Consider the following 21,457-nt stretch of genomic DNA (forward strand, 5'->3'; position numbering starts at 1 on the left):
AAAGAAAATATTTCAATTAGTTTACGAGAAAAACTTGCGTACAAACTAGTATGTACGCGTGCGTCCAAACTCTCGTTTATTTGGACAATTTGGGAATATAAATACATGATTTTAACCGTTCAAAAGTTTAGTTTATTACTAAAGATCATTTATGTAAAAGATCAACATAAACAAAAATCGTCTTCATAGTCATCAAACAAATTAACGGTTATGGTGAAAGTTAGTAGTCTCATGATCAAGCATGGTAGGTGGTTTTTCTCTCTAGTACTTCAATTGCGCTTACTATATGTCTAACGTATACAATGGTTTTTAGAGCAAATGAAAATTCATTTTATAAGGTAAATCTGATCTACCCAAGGAAAACAACAGTTTTGAATTACATTATGTCCGGCGATTTCTTAATTTGAATACAATATCTCAACACAGTCGAGACCAGCATCTAAACGAAAACAGACTACTATCCCGCAAAATTGCATGGTGGCTCACCGATTGAGCCGCCAAAAGTACAGAGATCAACTCACCCTCGACCTCTTCTGCCTCTTCCCCTCCCCCCTCTGCCACCTCTCCTCCCTCCTCTGCCTCGGCTTCCAAATCCGTTTCTATTTTGTTTAAGTCCCAAAGACTGAACTCCCCTTCTCTTTCCACGCTCTGCTTCTTCATTATCATCCTCTCCATATTTTCCGGAGCCTCTAGCTCTGAAAGAAATCTCACGGGTCCCTCCAGGGCCCAGCTTAACACCTCTTGGGAGGGCAGACACCCGCCGATCATCTCTAAGAGCTTTTACCCTTTCTCCTAATGGCAGAAGCTCCTCGTGTCTAAGTGATACACCACTCCTGAACGCCTCTGCATGCCGCTCATCCTTGGCTTCAATCAATCTAAAGAATTACCAACTATTAGTACTAGAAATTTGAAGTCTTGGCTTTTTACAGACATTTCTTTTTTGGGGAAAAGAAACAGTTTTTTGTTTTTGTTTTTCAATTAAAAACGTTCAGATCTCTTGCAGAGACGAGCACATTCACTGTTGACAATTCTATTTTCAGAAACTATACCAACTTGTTTCATCTTTCAAAGATACAGCCAGAATGACTCACCTTGGAGCTCGTCTTTTCCCTTTTGTTCTGCTGTTTCCATGTTCAGGCTCATCCTCTGATGTTGTATCAGAATCACTATGATTCTCGTTTTGATCTTCCATGGCATTTCTGAAGTGTTCTTTCTCCAGAGATACTCGCTTGTTAGAAGAAACTGGGTGTAAAGCTTTGTATTCTTGCGAATACTCATCAATTTCAAAGTTCTGCACACAATTTCAAAAGGATACATTACTAGAACTGTTTACAAATATATTGAATGTGCAAGAATTGAATATATGGTTCTTTTCTTTCCCCCACCCCAAGGGTTTGAATATGACTATAAGTGGAGTTTTTACAGAAATGAAACACAAACACACTCCACAGAAAACAACAAAACAGGAAACAACCGGACAAACTACTTAACAGTAACACTCATGAGAGTAAAAAAAAACTCAAATGGATAGATGAAAAACACGCAGTTAAATAATAAGATAAAACACAACACTGAAAAGTTCTCAATACAACTAAAATACAAAATTCAAAAGAGAAGTCAATTCAATCTCCAACATAAATCTCATCTCTACAGCCATATACATGAAATGGTGAAGCAAGCATTATAAATGGCCTTCCTTCTCTGACGCGCTGAAGTCAGACGCTCATATGCATGTTCCTGTTAATCAAATGACCCAGAAGGCCACCTCTAAACTGAGAGAGCAACCTTTCCATTCCATTCGACAGTCTTTTTTTTCCATCACTCACACCCTCCCACAAAACTCGCATACAAGCTTCTCAACACCTCTAGCAGATAAAAAAGACATTGACAATAATTGGCAGACTTTACCAAACAGGTGCGCACTGAGGTAAGTTTCCCACCCCTAGACAAAAAAATGCCCTATCAACCATGTACCAAAAGGTTCCACAATCCACAGTTTAAGGCACTAGGATGACCTATGACCTCTATTTGAATTTTCCAAGTATAGTAGCACACCATAGGAGCAAACCACGCCCTACCCAAACCTGCCTTAGAAATTTTAATCTCTTGATTGGGAATTAAATCCAGAAATTGAGCTCATTCACGAAAATCTATCTTGGGATTTAAATTCAAGGATTGAACTCATTCATGTTTAATGACATTTGAACATTAACACTATTTTTTGATTGAATCTGAGTAATAAACAGTAACACTAGAATCCGAGCAAAACAGAATTACATTCTTCAGTATAATTCTGTTTGAACCCAATTTTGTTTGTAAAACTAATTCATTTATATCCTTAATCCATTTGTTTATTACTACTGTCTTGGTCTCACTAATTTTTTGGTTGTCAAAATTCATGAAAAAATGAGCCACAAGAGAGGAGGGGAGGTGTGGAAAGAGCAGGAACAATTATATTCAAAACCAACAACGAAAAAATCCATTCATAAACGTATAAAAACTATAGGACTAAAGCTGTTCAGAATATCATACCTTATCTTCAAAAATTCGTTTAAATCGGTCATCATCGAAAATATTAATATCAAGTGCCTTCCTTTTCTTTGATGGCTTGTTTGTCTCATTTTCATCAATATTTTTAGTATCATTGTCTGCTTTTTCATCCTCCAAAATCATCACTGCCAACTTTTCATTGACCTTGGGCAATTTTATCCTTTTCTGCAGTAAACAATAAGCACAGTATATAAGGACTCATAGTATTGTTGACCTCCAGATATAAAATTCTACATTTGTCTCTCACAAAGATAGTTTCCTATAAGATAATTAGAGCACCTCGAAACAGATATTGAATGTTCTTTATGGATGACCAACTTATTAGTAATTAGTTTGGATGCTAGATTACAAAAATGAATCATAAGGTATGTAAATAATACTTAGAAGAAAGTGGCTAACCGTAATTCGCTGTACAGAAAATTCTTTTTCTAGCCTCTCTTTTTTCTGCTGTTCAATGTGTTCATTTCTATCAGCAGGCTCTACCATAGCTTTTACCTGCCAGAAAGTATCCAATAATGATTTGAAGTATAAGACCACCAAACTGATACCATATTAAAGCAGGTGATTTATCATTTTCGACTAGAAATCAGCAACATTTTGCCAACTCACGGTAATGAATCCATAAATCCTTACTGCCTGAAATGTTTACTAAGGATAATATCTAGAGTAGGAACAGAAACAGATTCATTACTATCCTCATCTGTTTTAAGTAAAGTCTGAAACAAGTCCAACTAGTCTAATAACAACCATTTCTTTCCATAAATGAAATGCAACACAGCATACATATGAATGGTATAATTTATTATGGTTCCAACAGTCGTGAAATCCTTGATCAGAATAATCATATATAAACGAAGGCAACCAGACCTTTTTATACAAATCATGATGAACAAAAAACCCATGCATGTAAGCTCTGAGTAGATTTGTTCCAATCATATTAGTCAACCTGAACCTCTCAATCTCTTCTTTGGTCAAAAATTTATAATTATCATAGATAGTTGTTTGTGTGTCCTCCTCTAGCTCTTCCTGTAAAATGAACAAACAAACTGTTATCAGCCGGAGATCTAAGATGACTGAAACCAGATTGATACTGGAAAACAATATAAACCAAAACCTACAGTAAGATTTTGCAGGTAAGAACACCAATTTGGAGCTGGTCCAAGTTCGGGTATGAAAAACGAAGGTATCTGACTGCAGTCCAGAGCCAACAGCATCAATCCACTGCTAGGGAATGTACATAAATCATTTATTGCTCCAGCTGTGGGCTCAATGCTTGTCATTCCTTCTCCCTGCCAACAATGGAACATTCACTTGCTAATGCATACAGAAACCATAACTTCTCATTATATCCAAAATTATATAATCTTACTGTGTCAGGGTCCCATATTCTAACAACGTGATTGTCAGTGGTAATTAATTTTGGCCGTTCAGAATGAAGAGTTTGATGCCACTTAATGTCCAATATCGGGCTGCCATACCTATAAAACCATGACAGGGTATTCAATGATCAGTACAATTTAGGCGTGGGAGGGGGGGGGGGGGGCAGAGCCCCTTACAACGTTATACCAGAAAGAACTGCATAAGAAGATATACTCACATGTGATCCTTAATGTGTATTGGATGTGATGAACGCAAGTCATAAACGAGAACCTGCAGGTTCGATGATACAACTGAAGTTACATTATTCAAGGAATATAATCTGAAAGCAATTCTTTCTTGTTCAGAAGAAGCTCGCAACTAAAGAAGATATAAGGGAATGCCCCAACATCATTCCATTATCAATTAATGTACAATGAAGATGCAATTCATTCTTGTTAAATTGTAATACAAATCTACCACCGAAGATGTCATCATTTACCTCATCTACTCGTCAATTTTTACTTTATTCAGACTATACCCGCTAGTTTACATGAAATGATGACGCTAGTGCATTGACGCATTCTGAATTCAAATGGGGAAAAATGATGGGAAGCACTGGCTGCAACAATTGATGAAGCATGTTGGTAGCATTTTCCATATAAGAAAATATGGTCCTAGTAGCTTTCTGAGTTTAGGCCAAAATATAAAAATTTGGCTTATATTAACCTGTTTCACTTATTTATATACAACATAAACAATCCAACGGATCCATATCGTCCTGTTCCTCATACATACGAAAAACTTCCCCAACCCATGCCAAGGACACGGGATTTAGTGCAAAGAGTCTTACAGATTCTTTCTTGAATGTTTCTGTTTTTAACAATCTTTCTGTTATATAAATGACTGAAAGACCAATTTTATGCTATTAGCAGGTGAATCGGGATAACCTAACAAGTTTTCAAATCATTGAATAAGCAAATCTCAAACTACAGTATGTGGTGCCTTGTGGAAAAACTACAGTAGATGTTGCAACGTTGAGAATGATCAACATGGTACTAATATAAACATTTATACTTTAAAAATAAACAAATCACATTGTACGTTTACCAGATTAAAGAAAGTATACTATACCTTCCCTGCACTGCTTCCAACAGCCATTGAGAAACCAGTTTTTTCATCAAATTCCACTGCTGTGACCTCCTGCAAATCCAAAATATAGTCAAATAGTCAATCAAGTCTGGATCGAAAACAACGAGAACAAGGAGGTGTAGAAAACAGAATAAAGAAAGAGGTCTTCCTTCACAAAGGAAAAACACAAACTAGCTGGGAAACTACAGACACAAGAAGATCCTTACCTGGTCGATGTCACCAGCAGGTCCAACAGCATTAATCCTACCAACTGGAGATTTCATCCTCAAGTCAAAACACTCCACAGCACCATCCTCACCACCACAAGCAACTAGACCATGAAGCTTGCTGAAATCATAAAACCAAAAGCCCATTTCTCTTAGATAATCAGTCCCTTGTTCAATTCAAGGATGACAATAGCAAACGAAAGCACGTATCTGATATTCGAAGTGGAGAGAAAAGAAAACAAGTTCAAGAAGTCACCTTCGAGAAACCACATTTAGTGCCGGCGACTGTGTGTTGAGGGAAGATAAAAACCGCCCCTAGAAACCAATTCGTGTTAGTATTAATTGATAACAATGTGATGTAAAGCATAAAATATCTGTATATATAAATTTAAAAAAAAACAACAACCTGTTCCAAATTAATTCGGTAAAGTTCAGGAGAAGAGGCAGCACACAACAAATCACAGGACCAACAATCATACGCCATGTCTCTACCCATTCTGTATTCACAAAGAGACGACTTGAAGCAATAATCACATGTAGCTACCCCGAAAAATGAATCCTTTATTCATTCGCCGATCGGAATATAGAACAAAGTAAGTACCTGGGAATCCGCAGACTGTAATGCTTTCCGTATTTGGCATGAAGGTAAACAGAACGATTGGCACACAAAAACGCAAGCTTGGAGTAATCATCAGACAACACCTAAACAAAAACAGCAACATGAGAAACTCAACTCAACTCAAACATAAGACGATATAAGAGACAGAGAGACATGAACAGGGAGGTGGACCTGAAAGTCGATAATCTCGGAATCGAGGTGCCTTTCGAACTTGAGAGAGAGCTCCCGGAGCTCATAAACCTTGACCTGCGGCGGGTATATGCCGGAGGCGATGACGTACTCGCCGTCAGGAGTCGCTTTGATTTTGGTGGTGGCGGTTTCGAAGCGGAGGTCCTGGATCAACTCCACTCTCCGCTGATACTCTTGGTTTTTGCGGAGAGCTCGACGCTTGTTGGGGTCGACCCACGTCGCCAGAGAGGGTTGCTCCGAAGCAACGCTGTACAGCTTGACGCCGTTGATGGAGGTCGACTTGAGCTTGCCGCCATCCCGTGCCATTCTTCTTCTTCTTCTTCCACCCCCTCTCCTCTTTAGGGTTTAACACCACACTCTTGCGCTTTTAATCACTTCTACCTGGCTCGCGTGGCTTAATTATATTGCGCCACGTTTCTCTCTTTTATTTATTAAAAAACAATTTACAATGTAGGGTTTTAGAGCATCTTGTCGATTGACAAGGCGGTCTTAACCGGCTCCACCTCGACTCATTCATCATAAGAAGGACAACACTGAAAATCCCTATTATAAGAATGTCGGAAAATGTTTAAAATAAATCCTGTAAATATAATCGTTAGTATAAAATAAGTAGGGATCGTTCAGTTCAGAAAACTGATAGTACCCAAAACTTGTAATGTTAACAAATAAAATGGGAATTTAGAGAATATTTTTCTAACTAATACGTAAAATAAAACCTAAACTAATATGTACATAATCGACTTCCCTTAGCAAACTTTCACACAAAACAATCATAGCCACATAACAATCATATATTTGCACTCAAAGACACATTCAACACAATTAATCACAAACTTTTAGTTCTAATTTTAACTAGTGCCTCAGCGGACTTATCTAATTAAACAAAATTTCTTAAGTTGTTTAAGATTAACTCAGCGCGACTCCTAAACTTTATGCTAACCGGTTTACAAAAACATAGTGTAAAAGTTAAACAAGAAATCATATAAGCACAAAAGTCTTTATCGGAGAAATCATAAAATGACTCAGAAAATGCATGATATATGGATGAAAAGCTATGGGAGTCTATTTTGAAATGTCATTGAATCAGCTCAATATCTATTTTCTAGATAAAGTTATGGTCAGAACAAGGCACAAATGTCAGATCTGCCGAATTGAGAAAATCTTGGAAACCTCAACCAATTTGGTTTCAACTTTGTGGCCAGCCTCCCTTAGGTTTCTTCCTCTATATATAGCACCTCATTTCCACAGAAAAACATCATCAACCTTGCATACAAGTATAGCGAAAGCTTTGCCCAAACACTTTCATTCACCAAGAACCATAGAATCCGAATTCACCACCTTTCACCATATTTTATGTCCAAAGCTTGGGAGTCTAGGATATCATACTCTTGAAGATTGCGTGCTACCTTTGTAAGGAACCTTGGGAGGAGAATTATAAAGTATAACTCTATGATCTTCATGTTTAGTTTTCGGATTTTTATATTCTTGTTCTTGGATGATTTATGTTTAGGTTTTGTTAAAGTTATTTTTATTCTTGTCTATGAGATATTTGCAACTTTTGAATGACATGATGAATTAAGTTTTCGATTTTAATTCAATGATTTTAGGTTTTATGCCATGAGTTTATGTTTATTTATGTTCTTGATTAATTTTCGGTGTGTTCTTATATTGCATGTGTGATTAAGACAAGTAGTTGATGTCGCATATGTTAATCATTCAAAGTTAAAAACGATTTTGATACAAGTAGTTGATTAATTGTTTGTCCCTTTCTTCTTCCACCGATTATGATCTTAAGTTCGACATTGGATATGTGCTTAAACATGTTGATTTCTCTATGTGATACGTAATTGCATGATAAATTGGTATGTTAGATGTTGATGATTGCTCGATTACTCGACATCAATATTTAACCCTGAACACATCATAGTAGTATAAAGCAAGAGGGTATCGTTCACAAACCGGGGATCCAGCCAGGGCTTAGGATCACAATACTTACACGAATTCATAAAGGTTTAAAAGTTTGATATAGATTTTGGATTGAGTCATAAAAACAGTAAATAAAACCTAAACTAATATATACATGTGATCAACCAACCAACACATAAACAATCACCAAAACAACTCACATAAAGGTAATCGAAACAAGTTCATGACTTCCTATTAGCATCATGCCGAGACATATATTGAGCAACCAAGGATGGATCATGCATTTAGGGTTCTAAGCAGTAACCTAAACACATAGACACTTAACACATTCGATCAATACCAAGCAGCCATAATCGAATTCTAACATGTTCATCTTAATCATGTAATCCCAAAGCCATGCACATTGAATTCATCAAGTATGTCACTTACTTAACCAACAACCATGCAATTCGAAAATCACATATAAAAGAATAAACATGTTCTTAGCATAAGTCTTTAATCCAACAACCTAAATATCATGCTACAAGCATAGTCATAACACTTAGAAATCGAAATTGATCATACATGAAACTCGGCAGAAACCAAAACAGAAACTTCATAAAACCAAAATATAAATTCGAATCCTTTATATAAATTGAATCAAGTAGCTATTTCATAGACAAAATTGACACAAGATTACAATACACAAATCGCAAGCTCATCCAAGAACAAGAATAAAACCAAAATCGAATTGAAATAAAGAGTGAATCATGGTTACACTTTATAAATCAAGCAATCCACAAGTGTATAGCCGTGACTTCTATGGACAAGGTAGAGATATAACTATATTAAGCAAGGATATAACATGTTGGTAATGAAAGAAAAGGCTTAACGTAGGCTCAAAGGGGTTAAAACTAAGGTGTCCCAAGCATGGCTCAAATAGGGATGTACGGCTTTTTGGCTTAAGTGGTGGAAATCCTAAAAAGATCCAACAATCCTTTTCAAAATCAGAGTATATTATGACATAAAGCTTCGAAAGTTTCACAAAGTAAGTTCTAGCATTCTCTAGTTCATTGCAATTCTATGGCATATGAATTGATCAAAATAGATGTAATGAGGTTATAAAGCCAAGAAACGATAGAATAAACTCTCCAAAGAAAGGCACAAGTACATGGCTCGAATCTCACATAGGGTTACATGAATTCAAACAAGTAAGGAACATGCTCATTCTGTACCTAAGTTTCAAAATCCTCATCTACTACATGTTCGTACAAAATCTACACATCGATTAACCATCAAATAACAATGAAGTTCATTCCAATATCATGATCATCTATCAACCATAAACTCAAAGATCAACTCATCCTAGACAGTCAAATGCATACCTAGGACTCAAAACAAAAACAAAACAACAAAACAACTTAAAATTCAAAAAACAGAACCAAAATGACACTAAAATTCGAAAATCAAAACAAAAACTTGAAACAAATAGGCATCAAACAATAGAATACAACAAATGATGTATACCCCACCCCACACTTAAAACATACATTGCCCTCAATGTACAATATGATAAGCAACGAAAATTAGAAAGAGTTAAGGGGTAAGAAAATGCAAACACTCGTTGATGGCTCCTTCATTGGCTTAAGTTTAGAGTCTACAGCCTAGACTATCTTCAAAGCATCACTTGCTTGCCGTAGGATCAAGGAGAGACGTCTCCTCCACATTATGTTCCACAAAATTGTCGTAATACGGCTTCAAGCGATGTCCATTGACCGTGAATTCCTTTCCATGCACCATGCTTTTGATCTGAATAGCACCAGAAGGAAAAATATTAGTAACAACAAACGGTTCAAGCCACCTAGAACGGAGCTTGCCTGGAAACAATCTAAGTCGAGAATTAAACAAAAGAACTTTCTGCCCAACGACAAAGTGTTTCTTCCTAATCATGCGGTCATGGAATGTCTTAGTCTTCTCCTTGTAAACCATTGCCGAATCATAGGCCTCATTTCGAATCTCTTCGAGTTTATGCAATTGCAACTTCCTATGTAATCCGGCCTCATCAATGTCCATGTTAAAATTCTTCACATCCCACCATGCACGATGTTCAAGCTCCACAGGAAGATGGCACGCTTTGCCATAGACTAATCGAAATGGTGACATGCCAAGAGGAGTCTTGTATGCCGTCCTATAGGCACAAAGAGCATCATCCAATCGTTGAGACCAATCCTTGCGTGATGGTCCAACAGACTTCTCCAAAATTTTCTTGATCTCACTATTAGATAGCTCCACTTGTCCACTGGTTTGAGGGTGATAAGGCGTAGCAACCTTATGCTTGATTCCATACTTCTTCAACAACGCCTCAATGGTCCGGTTGCAAAAGTGAGAGCCTTCATCACTAATGATAACTCTCGGCATACCAAACCTAGAGAAAATGTTAGAACGAAGGAAATCTGCAACAACTCGAGAATCATTAGTCCGGGTGGCCTTTGCTTCCACCCATTTCGAAACATAATCCACACAAACGAGTATGTACAAGAAACCATTCAAGATAGGAAAAGGTCCCATGAAATCAATACCCCAACAATCAAATATTTCAACATATATAATCGGTGTCATAGGCATTTGATCTCTAGATCCTAAGTTTCCCATGCGTTGGCATCTATCACAAGTCATGCAAAAATGATATGCATCTTTAAAAATCGTAGGCCAAAAGAAACCACATTCTAACACCTTAAGAGCAGTCCTACGTGAACCAAAATGTCCTCCACAAGATTCAGAATGGCAAAAAGTAAGTATAGAATGATGTTCATGTTCAGGGACACACCTCATAATGATTTGATCAACACAATGTTTCCACAAGTATGGTTCATCCCAAACATAATACTTAGCTAATGCCTTGAGTCTATTCTTTTGAGCATGCGATAAAGTATCCGGAAATTGCTTAGAAACAAGATAATTGACAATATCTGCATACCATGGTTCAGTTACCTCAACTCGAAAGAGTTGCTCATCCGGAAAGCTCTCTTGGATGGCCAAGGGCTCGGCATCTCTTACCAAACGACTCAAATGATCCGCCACAACATTGTCACTTCCCTTCTTGTCCTTGATCTCGAGATCAAACTCTTGGAGTAGAAGAATCCATCGAATCAATCTTGGTTTGGCATCCTTCTTTGTCATTAAATACTTCAAAGCTGCATGGTCAGTGTAAACAATAACTTTAGATTGAAGTAAGTAAGAACGAAACTTATCTAGAGCAAAGATCACGGCAAGAAGTTCTTTTTCAGTTGTGGTGTAGTTTTGTTGAGCATCATTGAGTGTTCGTGAGGCATAGTAGATGGCGTAGGGCTGCTTGTCCTTCCTCTGCCCTAGCACGGCTCCAACTGCATAGTCGGAGGCATCACACATCAACTCGAATGGCAAGGACCAATCCGGCGGTGCCATGATCGGTGCTGAAGTTAGGAGCTTCTTCAAGGTCTTGAATGCATGCTTGCAATCATCATCAAAGTGAAATGGGACGTCCTTTTGAAGCAATGAACTCATTGGTCTCGCAATCTTGGAAAAGTCCTTGATAAACCTACGATAGAAACCTGCATGTCCAAGAAACAATCGAACATCCCTCACACTTGTGGGGAGGGGTAAGTGACGTACAAGATCTATTTTAGACTTATCAACCTCAATTCCTCTAGATGAAACAATATGACCTAAGACAATGCCTTGCGTGACCATGAAATGATATTTTTCCCAATTCAAAACCAAGTTAGTTTCTTCACAACGTTTGAGCACAAGTTCAACATTTTCTAAACAAGTTTCGAAATCTTCACCATAGACAGAAAAATCATCCATGAAAACTTCAATTTTAGAACCAATATACTCAGAGAAAATGTGATACATACAACGTTGAAACGTACCTGGGGCGTTGCACAAACCAAAAGGCATGCGACGATAAGCAAACGTACCAAAAGGGCATGTGAACGTAGTCTTCTCTTGATCTTCTTCCGCAACACTTATTTGGTTGTATCCACTATATCCATCAAGGAAACAATAGAAAGAGTGACCAGCTAACCTCTCAAGCATTTGGTCAATGAATGGCAATGGCATGTGATCCTTCCTTGTTGTCGCATTGAGCTTCCTATAGTCAATACATACTCTATGACCGGTCACTGTCCTTTGAGGCACCAACTCATTATCTTTGTTCTTCACCACCGTGATGCCTGACTTCTTTGGCACAACTTGAATGGGAGAGATCCACCTACTATCCGAGATGGGGTAGATCACACCACAATCGTGCAACTTAGTGATTTCATCCTTTACAACTTGCATCATTGGTGGGTGGAGGCGTCTCTGACCTTCCTTAGTTGGTTTGGCACCATCTTCTAGCAATATTCGATGCACACACATGGTAGGGCTGATCCCCTTGATGTCGGCTAAGGTCCATCCTATTGCCGTCTTGTGTCTCTTCAACACTTCAATCAGTCTCTCTTCTTGCTCCTCATTTAGTGCAGATGAAATGATCACGGGCAATGTATCCTCTTCTCCTAAAAACGCATACATCAAGTGGTCCAGAAGAACCTTAAGATCAAGCTTTGGAGCTTGTACCACAGAAGGAAGATTCTTGTTAGTAGTTAAGAGAATTGGACTAGGAGAGACAAAGCTTACCTCACGTGCAACCTCAAGATAGGTCACGTTCTCATGAATGAAGGATGGCACGGCATTGTTAGCTTCTAACTCCGAAATGTTAGAACCATCACTTGTAAATCCGGCCTCTTGGGCCCGTGAGTGCCAACTTGTCATGTGCCAAGGTATCTAGATACTTATCTGCAAGGGAATCAAGAATGTCAACTGAAAAACAATCACTTAACTCCGAAAGAGGATACCTCATAGCTTCAAAAATGTTGAAGCTAATCACTTCACCATTGAACTCAAAGGTGAGTGATCCACTAAACACATCTATTTTTGTTCGTGCAGTCCTCATGAAGGGGCGGCCCAACAAGATAGGGACCTCTTTGTCATCTGCCTCAGTTGGTTCCATGTCTATGACATAGAAGTCGGCAGGAAAGATCAAGCTCGAAACCTGCACAAGAACATCTTCAACATAGCCCAAAGGGACTTTGTTGGAACAATCAGCCAATCGAATCACAACATTGTCACGTTTTAAATCACCTAGACCTAGGTCCTCATAGATATAATATGGCATTACATTAATAGATGCACCTAAGTCTAGCATTATCTTTTCAAATGTCATGTTTCCGATTGTACAAGGGATAGAAAAACTCCCTGGATCCTTAAGCTTTGGTGGTAGCTTCCTTTGGAGCACAGCAGAAAACCGTCTCACTCATTGTGACAACCTCCTTCTCTCGAGTCATCCTCTTGTTGGTGCATAATTCTTTTAAAAACTTAGCATACCTAGGATTCTGTTGTATGCATTCAATAAGAGGCATGTTCACTTCCACCTTCTTGAAAATGTCGAGCATGGCTTGATCAGAGTCATCCTTCTTTTGCTTTGCAAATCTACTAGGGAAGGGGACACGAGGAAGATCATTAGTTGAAACCAAACCACTAGAGTTAGGATCCTTACCTTTATCATGCACGGCATGATCTTCTTTTGATAGAGGCACGGCATCATTGGCCTTAGAGGAAGCAGGGTCCTTCTCTAAGTCTTTGACATTGCAATTCTCGGCCTCTAGTCCTTTAGAAGGCACGGCCTTCTTATGTTGCTGCAATGGAGCATCCAAGATCCTCCCACTTCTTGTCACCATGGCCTTCACGTTAGGATTAGGCTCAGTTTGGCTCGGCAACTTTCCTCCTTCATGGATCTTGCCCATGAAATCGATCACTTGTCCCATCTGCTTCTTAAGCTCGGTTATGTCCTTAGAATGAGCTTGTTGACATGTAACTAAAGCTTGAGTAGCAGAGTTTAGATTTTGTTGCCCTTGAGCAAGAGACTTCAAAAGTTCATCATAATTAGGTGAAGATGCATTATTCGAACCATGAACATTAGAGTTAAAGGGAGCAGAACCTTGAGGTACCTAAGGCCTCACAAACAAACCTGAAGGACGAGGTCCTTGACCTTGAGCATTTGATGGTTGAGCATTGTTGCTCCAACGGAAATTTGGATGATCTCTAAGTCCAGGGTTGTATGTGTTTGAGTATGGATCGTACCTAGGCCTTTGTTGCCCCATAAAGTTCAACTCTTCTTCAGTCATTGCACCATTTGGACAATTGTCAGTCGTGTGATCTTTGAAAGAACAAATACCACATGCTTGATTGTTGATGCTCGAACCATTGAATGCCTTGACTAGAACGTCAAGCTTCCTTTCTAAAGTAGCCATCTGATTCCTTGCATCAACATCATATACCCCACGGCTCTTGCTTCCTCTTTTCTCTTTGGAACTAAATTGGCGATTGTTGTCAGCCAAGTCATCAATCAAGGTGTAAGCTTCTTGACTGGTTTTGTTCATGAACGTGCAGCCACATGCCGAGTCCACCATGCTCTTATTGGTGGTGTCGAGTCCTTCATAGAAGAATTGCACCAAGTCATCCAACGAAATACCATGGTGAGGGAACTTCCTTTGTAGTTCCTGAAATTCTTCCCAAGCCTCGTAGAGTGAATCACCATCCTTTTGAGTGAAGTTCTAAATCTCCCTCCTAAGTCTTTTCGTGAGTTGAGCAGAGAAGAATTGCTTCAAGAACCTCCTAGTCATTTCGTCCCATGTAGTGATGATTCCTGCAGGCAAAGAGTACAACCAACGTTTAGCATCATCCTTAAGGGTAAATGGGAACAAAAGCAACCTCAAGCCTTCTTGAGAAAGATGATGAATCGATTGGAGCTTGCAAATGTCCAAGAACTCCCTAAGGTGAACATTAGGGTCTTCCATTGAAGAACCAGAGTACTTAGGCAGCTGCCCAAGCAATTGAACAGGAATGGAGAAGTTAGCTTCATCAGGTGGAGTGAAAGCAATGCATGAAGGTGATTCAGGGGTGGTGGGAATGAATGCATTCTTTAGTGCCATTGGAGCACCAACAAGAATTATGTCACGGTCCGCAATTGTGTCTAAGTCTGAATTGAAGATGAAGGGAAAGGAAAGGTCCTCCTCTTCTTCTGATCTAGGTGAAGAGTTTAAGATTGAATTGCTTGGAGATGTTTCGAGATTTAAAGGTCCACTTATGAAAGAGTTGTTTAAATCTCTAAGTGCTTGAATTCGATCCTTGAGCTCTTGTGTTCTCTTAGATATTTCGGACATGCATAGTACCTGTTGTACGAAAGTTAAAAAGTTAGCATTGAAGAATACACAATGAACACATATAATTCGTGCCTTCTCTTAATCACACACACGCACACTTATGGGGAAGGGCACGGCAACTATGTCAAGTTTACAAAGAGTTAGTTCTTTACGTTTACAAAAGTTCATACAATTCACAAGTTCTTTTTGCCATTTCAATGATTGAACGATCGATTGATTCTAAGTTGTAAACCAAGGTGGACGTGCGGCCTAAGTATGGATGCCTAGACACAAGATCAAGTCTTTGTTTCAGAAGGCCTTGTAGCTCAATCAGAGATAGTGAACATGGTAGGACTCATTTGTTGAACTACGGAGAGCGAACTCCCTATCGACTCCATCACCGAGATGTATGTCAGTAAGTAGTTCTTTGAGATCCAATTTTGGTCCCATGCACCAGAGTAATAAGAGAGCGTGCCCCTTATTCAGCTAGACTTAACCTTGTGTGTTAGACAAATCTCCAAGTGTTAATAAAAGCCGCCCTCGACCTCATGCAAACTCGAGAGCTAGCATGAAGGGTTAAGGCTAATATTAACAAAAGGGACTTTACCTATTCCGTTCGATTTACAACCTACAAAAATCATTCACTCAAGCACCAAAACAACAACCTAAGATACATTACTATATGTACAACGAAACAAGATAAGTATATACAAATGTACAATATACACAATGAATTCGCATTAAAAGTTAGGGATCCATCTCTTATGGATCCCCGGCAACGGCGCCATTTGATGATTGCTCGATTACTCGACATCAATATTTAACCCTGAACACATCATAGTAGTATAAAGCAAGAGGGTATCGTTCACAAACCGGGGATCCAGCCAGGGCTTAGGATCACAATACTTACACGAATTCATAAAGGTTTAAAAGTTTGATATAGATTTTGGATTGAGTCATAAAAACAGTAAATAAAACCTAAACTAATATATACATGTGATCAACCAACCAACACATAAACAATCACCAAAACAACTCACATAAAGGTAATCGAAACAAGTTCATGACTTCCTATTAGCATCATGCCGAGACATATATTGAGCAACCAAGGATGGATCATGCATTTAGGGTTCTAAGCAGTAACCTAAACACATAGACACTTAACACATTCGATCAATACCAAGCAGCCATAATCGAATTCTAACATGTTCATCTTAATCATGTAATCCCAAAGCCATGCACATTGAATTCATCAAGTATGTCACTTACTTAACCAACAACCATGCAATTCGAAAATCACATATAAAAGAATAAACATGTTCTTAGCATAAGTCTTTAATCCAACAACCTAAATATCATGCTACAAGCATAGTCATAACACTTAGAAATCGAAATTGATCATACATGAAACTCGGCAGAAACCAAAACAGAAACTTCATAAAACCAAAATATAAATTCGAATCCTTTATATAAATTGAATCAAGTAGCTATTTCATAGACAAAATTGACACAAGATTACAATACACAAATCGCAAGCTCATCCAAGAACAAGAATAAAACCAAAATCGAATTGAAATAAAGAGTGAATCATGGTTACACTTTATAAATCAAGCAATCCACAAGTGTATAGCCGTGACTTCTATGGATGAAACCTTCTTCAGAAGCGTGTTTGAAGGCTATTGATAGGTGGGGAATGATGGAATCGGTTTTAGGATTTCTTGGAATGGTGAAGGATGAATTCGGCAGAGCTATGGCTGTGTTTGTGTGTAGGGCTGATGATGTGCTGAATGGAGAGGCCGAGCCTCTATATATAGAGGTTTAGGAAGCCTTCTTGCCGTGCCATAAGGAGATAGAATCCAATTGGGAAACTGAAATCCTCTTTGTTATGGATTTGATTTATGTACTCCATATCCAACTTGATGTAGGAAACCAAATCCAATAGGGAGATCACTTAAGGGCTGCACGGCAACAATCTTGGTCCAACTAGGAGTAGCTAGGCCGGCCTCCTCTTCTCCTTCTTCAACTCAAATATGATTTCCTTGTTCAACTAGGACTGCAACTCGGCAACTCTTCCTTCTTTCCAAATATGATTTGTCTTTCTTGAAAAAAAATCGTCGATTAAGGAATAGGAAAGAATGAAAATAGGAAAGTAGAATCATAGTTGAGTAAGGAATCCTAGCTCAATAAGGATTTCTAACACTTAGCACAATTTCATCATCAAATCATCTAAATTTGAAATAGCTCTACTTAGAACATTCATAAATCAAATATGAACCTAAAACAACTAAATAAGAAGTAACAAAGCATAAGAATATGGCATATCTATATTAAGAACGTCACACTTTGTGCTCCTATCAGATGTCGTTGCAAGACAAGTAGTTGAGCTCGATAGTATCCATGTATTAGGAAACAAGTAGGGACTTGATGTATAGTCGAACTTAAGATGAACTTTGATACCTACGGCATGAACATGATTGAGAATAGATTTCAATGGCTTTGTTCTTATGTAATTTATTTGGTGATTGCTTATGTGTTGGTTGGTTGATCACATCTATATATTAGTTTATGTTTTATTTTCTGTTTTGATACCGATCCTATATCCCAAAATCCTCACTCTTATGAATTCATTGTCAAATGTTTGTGATTCTTTACCCTGGTTGGATCCGCGGTTTGTGAACGATACTCTCTTGCTTTATACTACTATCGATGCTTACAAGGTTAATATTGATCTTAAGTAATCGAACCGATCACTCAGTGCATATTGCGATCTATATTGATATGACTAGTGAAAATAGTACTCAAATAACAATCATAGCCAAGATTGTATTTAAGCACCAAATTTGTTTGCACGAATCTGAAAATTAACTTAAAACATATAAAAAGCTATGAAGAACACATAATTGAAATACAAACAATGAAATTGTTACAAACATTGGCTGCAAATTGTCTTTCCATTTTCAAATAAGATCTAAAAATTTATTAAAACATACAATACCAAATTCTAAACATCAACACAAATTCACACCATTCATAGACAAAATATGGTGAATCTACAACATCAAACAAAGCCATAGTGAAGGGTTGCTAGTGAAGGGTTGCGAGAATCACACTTCGGAGTGGCTTTGGAGGGCTCGGCTGCAAATGGTGATACGCCCTGAATCTTTTACAATTCCTTACGATTTTACTTTTGGAGAGTCGTACTAAGTGTAACGACTCTAAAATTTGACTTTTCGTTGTGTAAGTTTATCAATACAACTTCATTCACGAAAGTTGTAGAGCTTGTTGATACGAGTTCGTAGACACGTAGCGCGCCCAAATCAGAGTTCATATGAAAAAGTTACGAATTAAAAGAGATTTTGGACATTTTTAGAATCTAGTATAAATAAGGGAATTAAAGGGGAGAAAATGAGAAAATCTCCCGACACTGTTCATCCCGACCCCATTTTCGTCTCCAGCACTGATCTCCGCCGTCCGGCCACCAATCAACGCGCCACTGGTTCCATTCGAACCGCCTCGTCATTTCCAATCGATCCATACCGGTTTCACGCCATGCCAACCGTCGTACACGGTGCAGCAACGACCACAAGATCAGGTAGAAGTGAACACCGCCATGCGGCCTCTTTCCGGCCACTCCGGAGCTTGGGATTGCTACTAATCGATCTGATACATCATTTTGGGCATGACTCGATCAGAGTTGGGTGACGAATCGGGCTAATCACGATTTTGAAATCGATGCACTGTTCCGATATTCCTCAATGTTTTCCGGCCACTTCCCGGCCGATTCGGTCTCTGGTGCAGGTATGCAAAATGTTTGGTTTTGTATGATCTACAAGTTTCATGTTGGGATCGTATGATTTTGGTGAGCTTGGAGTGTGGTGTCGCGTGGGGCAGTGAGTTGCTTCATCGAGTAGTGTTCTTCGATATGAACCCAACGACATATATTTTGACGAAATTGATTATTGTTGGAGCCGTAGAGAGAGAGTTGGTGGTTGATAATTACGAAATTGTGATTATGTATGAATGTGAATAGTTGTTGATATGTTACTCCTTGACTACGTCGTACGAACACTTCTCTTGACGAGGACCCCTTACACCGGGCGCTACTAGCTATGTGAATAGTTCTCAAATTTACAAAGTCCCTAACCCAACGCGACTCCATAACCCTTAAGATCCTTATCTACTTGCAAAACCCTACACCATGGATTTGTACACCGGGTTATAACAACGAACCAGTAAGCTATAAAGCCCCTATAAGTAAACTGAAAACTAAACAACCCCAAAAACCTTACAAGTTTGCACCTAGTTATGATAACTAAACAAATCAACTTTTTACAATGATAATTGTAACAGTTCCACAATAATGTAAACAGAGGAAACACTTCTAAAACACGCAAACAAGTATTCTACAGCAATAGTCAACTCTTAGGCAAGTAGGTGGTGTCCCTCACCTAACTTCCTAAAACACACACTCAGGCGTAATAATCAACATCATTACCCATTAAACACGTAGGCAACAAGACTAGAGCTCTATTCGTACACACTCACCTGGCGAAGGTGTGAGACATTTATGCCTAAAGATCCCCTTTCCCACTGAGGAGGGATCAAGATCCCTTTCGCCACTAAGGAGGGATCAATGGTCTCTTTCGCCACTTAGGAGAGACCATCTACAACTCACATCATAGATCTCCTTCGGCACATAGGAGAGATCTAACCCGACACTTAAACGTTGATTACAAACCAACGCATATACATAGTTACTTGACTTTCACAACCTCGTATATTTTCCAACTATATATATACCATTATTAACCAGATAAAGATCAATTTAATAACAACTCACTTCCAACAAGCAAATACAACTAGTTCTCGTAACAACTGTCATATTCTCGTCACCAATATAAATAAAACCGTGCCAATAAATCAATTTACCGGAATATACATTTTCTTTCCTACCGGTCCCTTCAGCCAACATAAATAAACAACCACATTCAATAAACCAATTTTCCGGAAGATACATTTTATTCCCTTCCGGTCCCATCCGCCAACAACAATGGTCTAAATATCGCTTATCGGTATCGTATCGGTCGAGGGGTAAAACGATATATCAGGGATATATTGATATATATCGATTTTATTGGATTTGCTTATTTTCAATAAAATTTATAAAATTATACTTCAATATGTACCAAATAAACAAAAAAATGGTACTAAGTAAACTAAAGAAAATAAATACTTGATTTTGTGACAATTAAAGTACACGAGCGACATCTAATAATAAATTAAAAATATATATAGACTTGAAATTCAACATATATATTTAAAATATATATAAATTAAAAATATATATGAAAAAATGAAAAAAAAAGTTTTTCAAAAAAAGAAAGAGGAAATAAATATTTAAAAATTTAAAAAAATTGACCGATATTTGACCGTTGACCATTATTTCTGCGTAGACCGATAAATTTTGACCGATATGCCCTTATCGTATCGGATTCGAAATATCAGCGATATATTGGCCGATATATCCGATATTTCGAATACTGGACAACAATAACAATATATAATATATTATAATAACGTGTATAAGTATATTGTATTACCATTAAATATACATATACAAATAGACCATAATATATCTATGACAACATGCATAAATTGTTTTATTCTCAACATTAACCATAGTCCATAATCACCAAAACCTTTTAAAAATCATTTTATTCAATATACCATTTTACTTACTCATGAACCGTAGACGATCAAGTTCACGTGATTTAAAACCAAAATATATTTTTAGAACTATTTGTATAAGTTAATGATACATGGACTACGTTAACTAACCACTCAAATTAAATTGTAACAAATGAGGTTTACTCACCTTAAAATCCCACTGTGTCTTTTACACAGACATTAATCACCAAGAACCACTCCATACCAAGGCATTGCGTACCTAAACATTTCAATGTCGGAACTCATTATCACATAATGTAGAAAGCCACAAGTAGGGTCATACTCCCATCACCTAAACTTAAACTAAGCCGCTTAAGGCGCGACGTCATTAGAGACTATTAAAAGTCTCAAAACTACCCCAAAGCTAATATGTTCTATCAACAATCCATACGGACAAACTACCAATTACACCGTAATTACAAAAATATCATAACATGCACAAACAACTACAACGTACTACGTATATGTCAATGCTCGTATCAATAAACATATAGTCATTGAGTACAACAAATACTCCAAATTAGGCCAAA

At 37.9% G+C, this 21,457-nt stretch overlaps 1 protein-coding gene, 1 non-coding gene and 1 pseudogene across 2 annotated transcripts; 1 reads left to right on the forward strand and 2 right to left on the reverse strand.

The window, feature by feature from the left end:
* Positions 1–265: 265 nt before the first annotated feature.
* LOC126781984 (uncharacterized) lies at positions 266–6,396 on the reverse strand. Its single transcript, XM_050507122.1, has 14 exons — positions 6,055–6,396; positions 5,866–5,966; positions 5,671–5,761; positions 5,521–5,579; positions 5,265–5,385; positions 5,041–5,109; positions 4,148–4,200; positions 3,920–4,028; positions 3,669–3,839; positions 3,418–3,576; positions 2,950–3,045; positions 2,533–2,715; positions 1,092–1,291; positions 266–875 (listed from the first exon to the last, which is right to left on the reverse strand). Exons 1-14 carry the CDS (start codon positions 6,376–6,378, stop codon positions 518–520), a joined length of 2,094 nt encoding a protein of 697 aa, XP_050363079.1. The 5' UTR covers positions 6,379–6,396; the 3' UTR covers positions 266–517.
* Positions 6,397–11,133: 4,737 nt separating this feature from the next.
* The window catches only part of LOC126783931 (uncharacterized), a 147,092-nt pseudogene continuing 136,768 nt past the window's right edge, over positions 11,134–21,457 (reverse strand).
* Positions 14,527–14,633, forward strand: LOC126785559 (small nucleolar RNA R71). The gene has a single exon (XR_007671089.1). It is a non-coding gene; the product is annotated as a small nucleolar RNA R71 (small nucleolar RNA).

Source organism: Argentina anserina, chromosome 2 (assembly GCF_933775445.1).
Source record: "Argentina anserina chromosome 2, drPotAnse1.1, whole genome shotgun sequence".
NCBI lineage: Eukaryota > Viridiplantae > Streptophyta > Magnoliopsida > Rosales > Rosaceae > Argentina > Argentina anserina.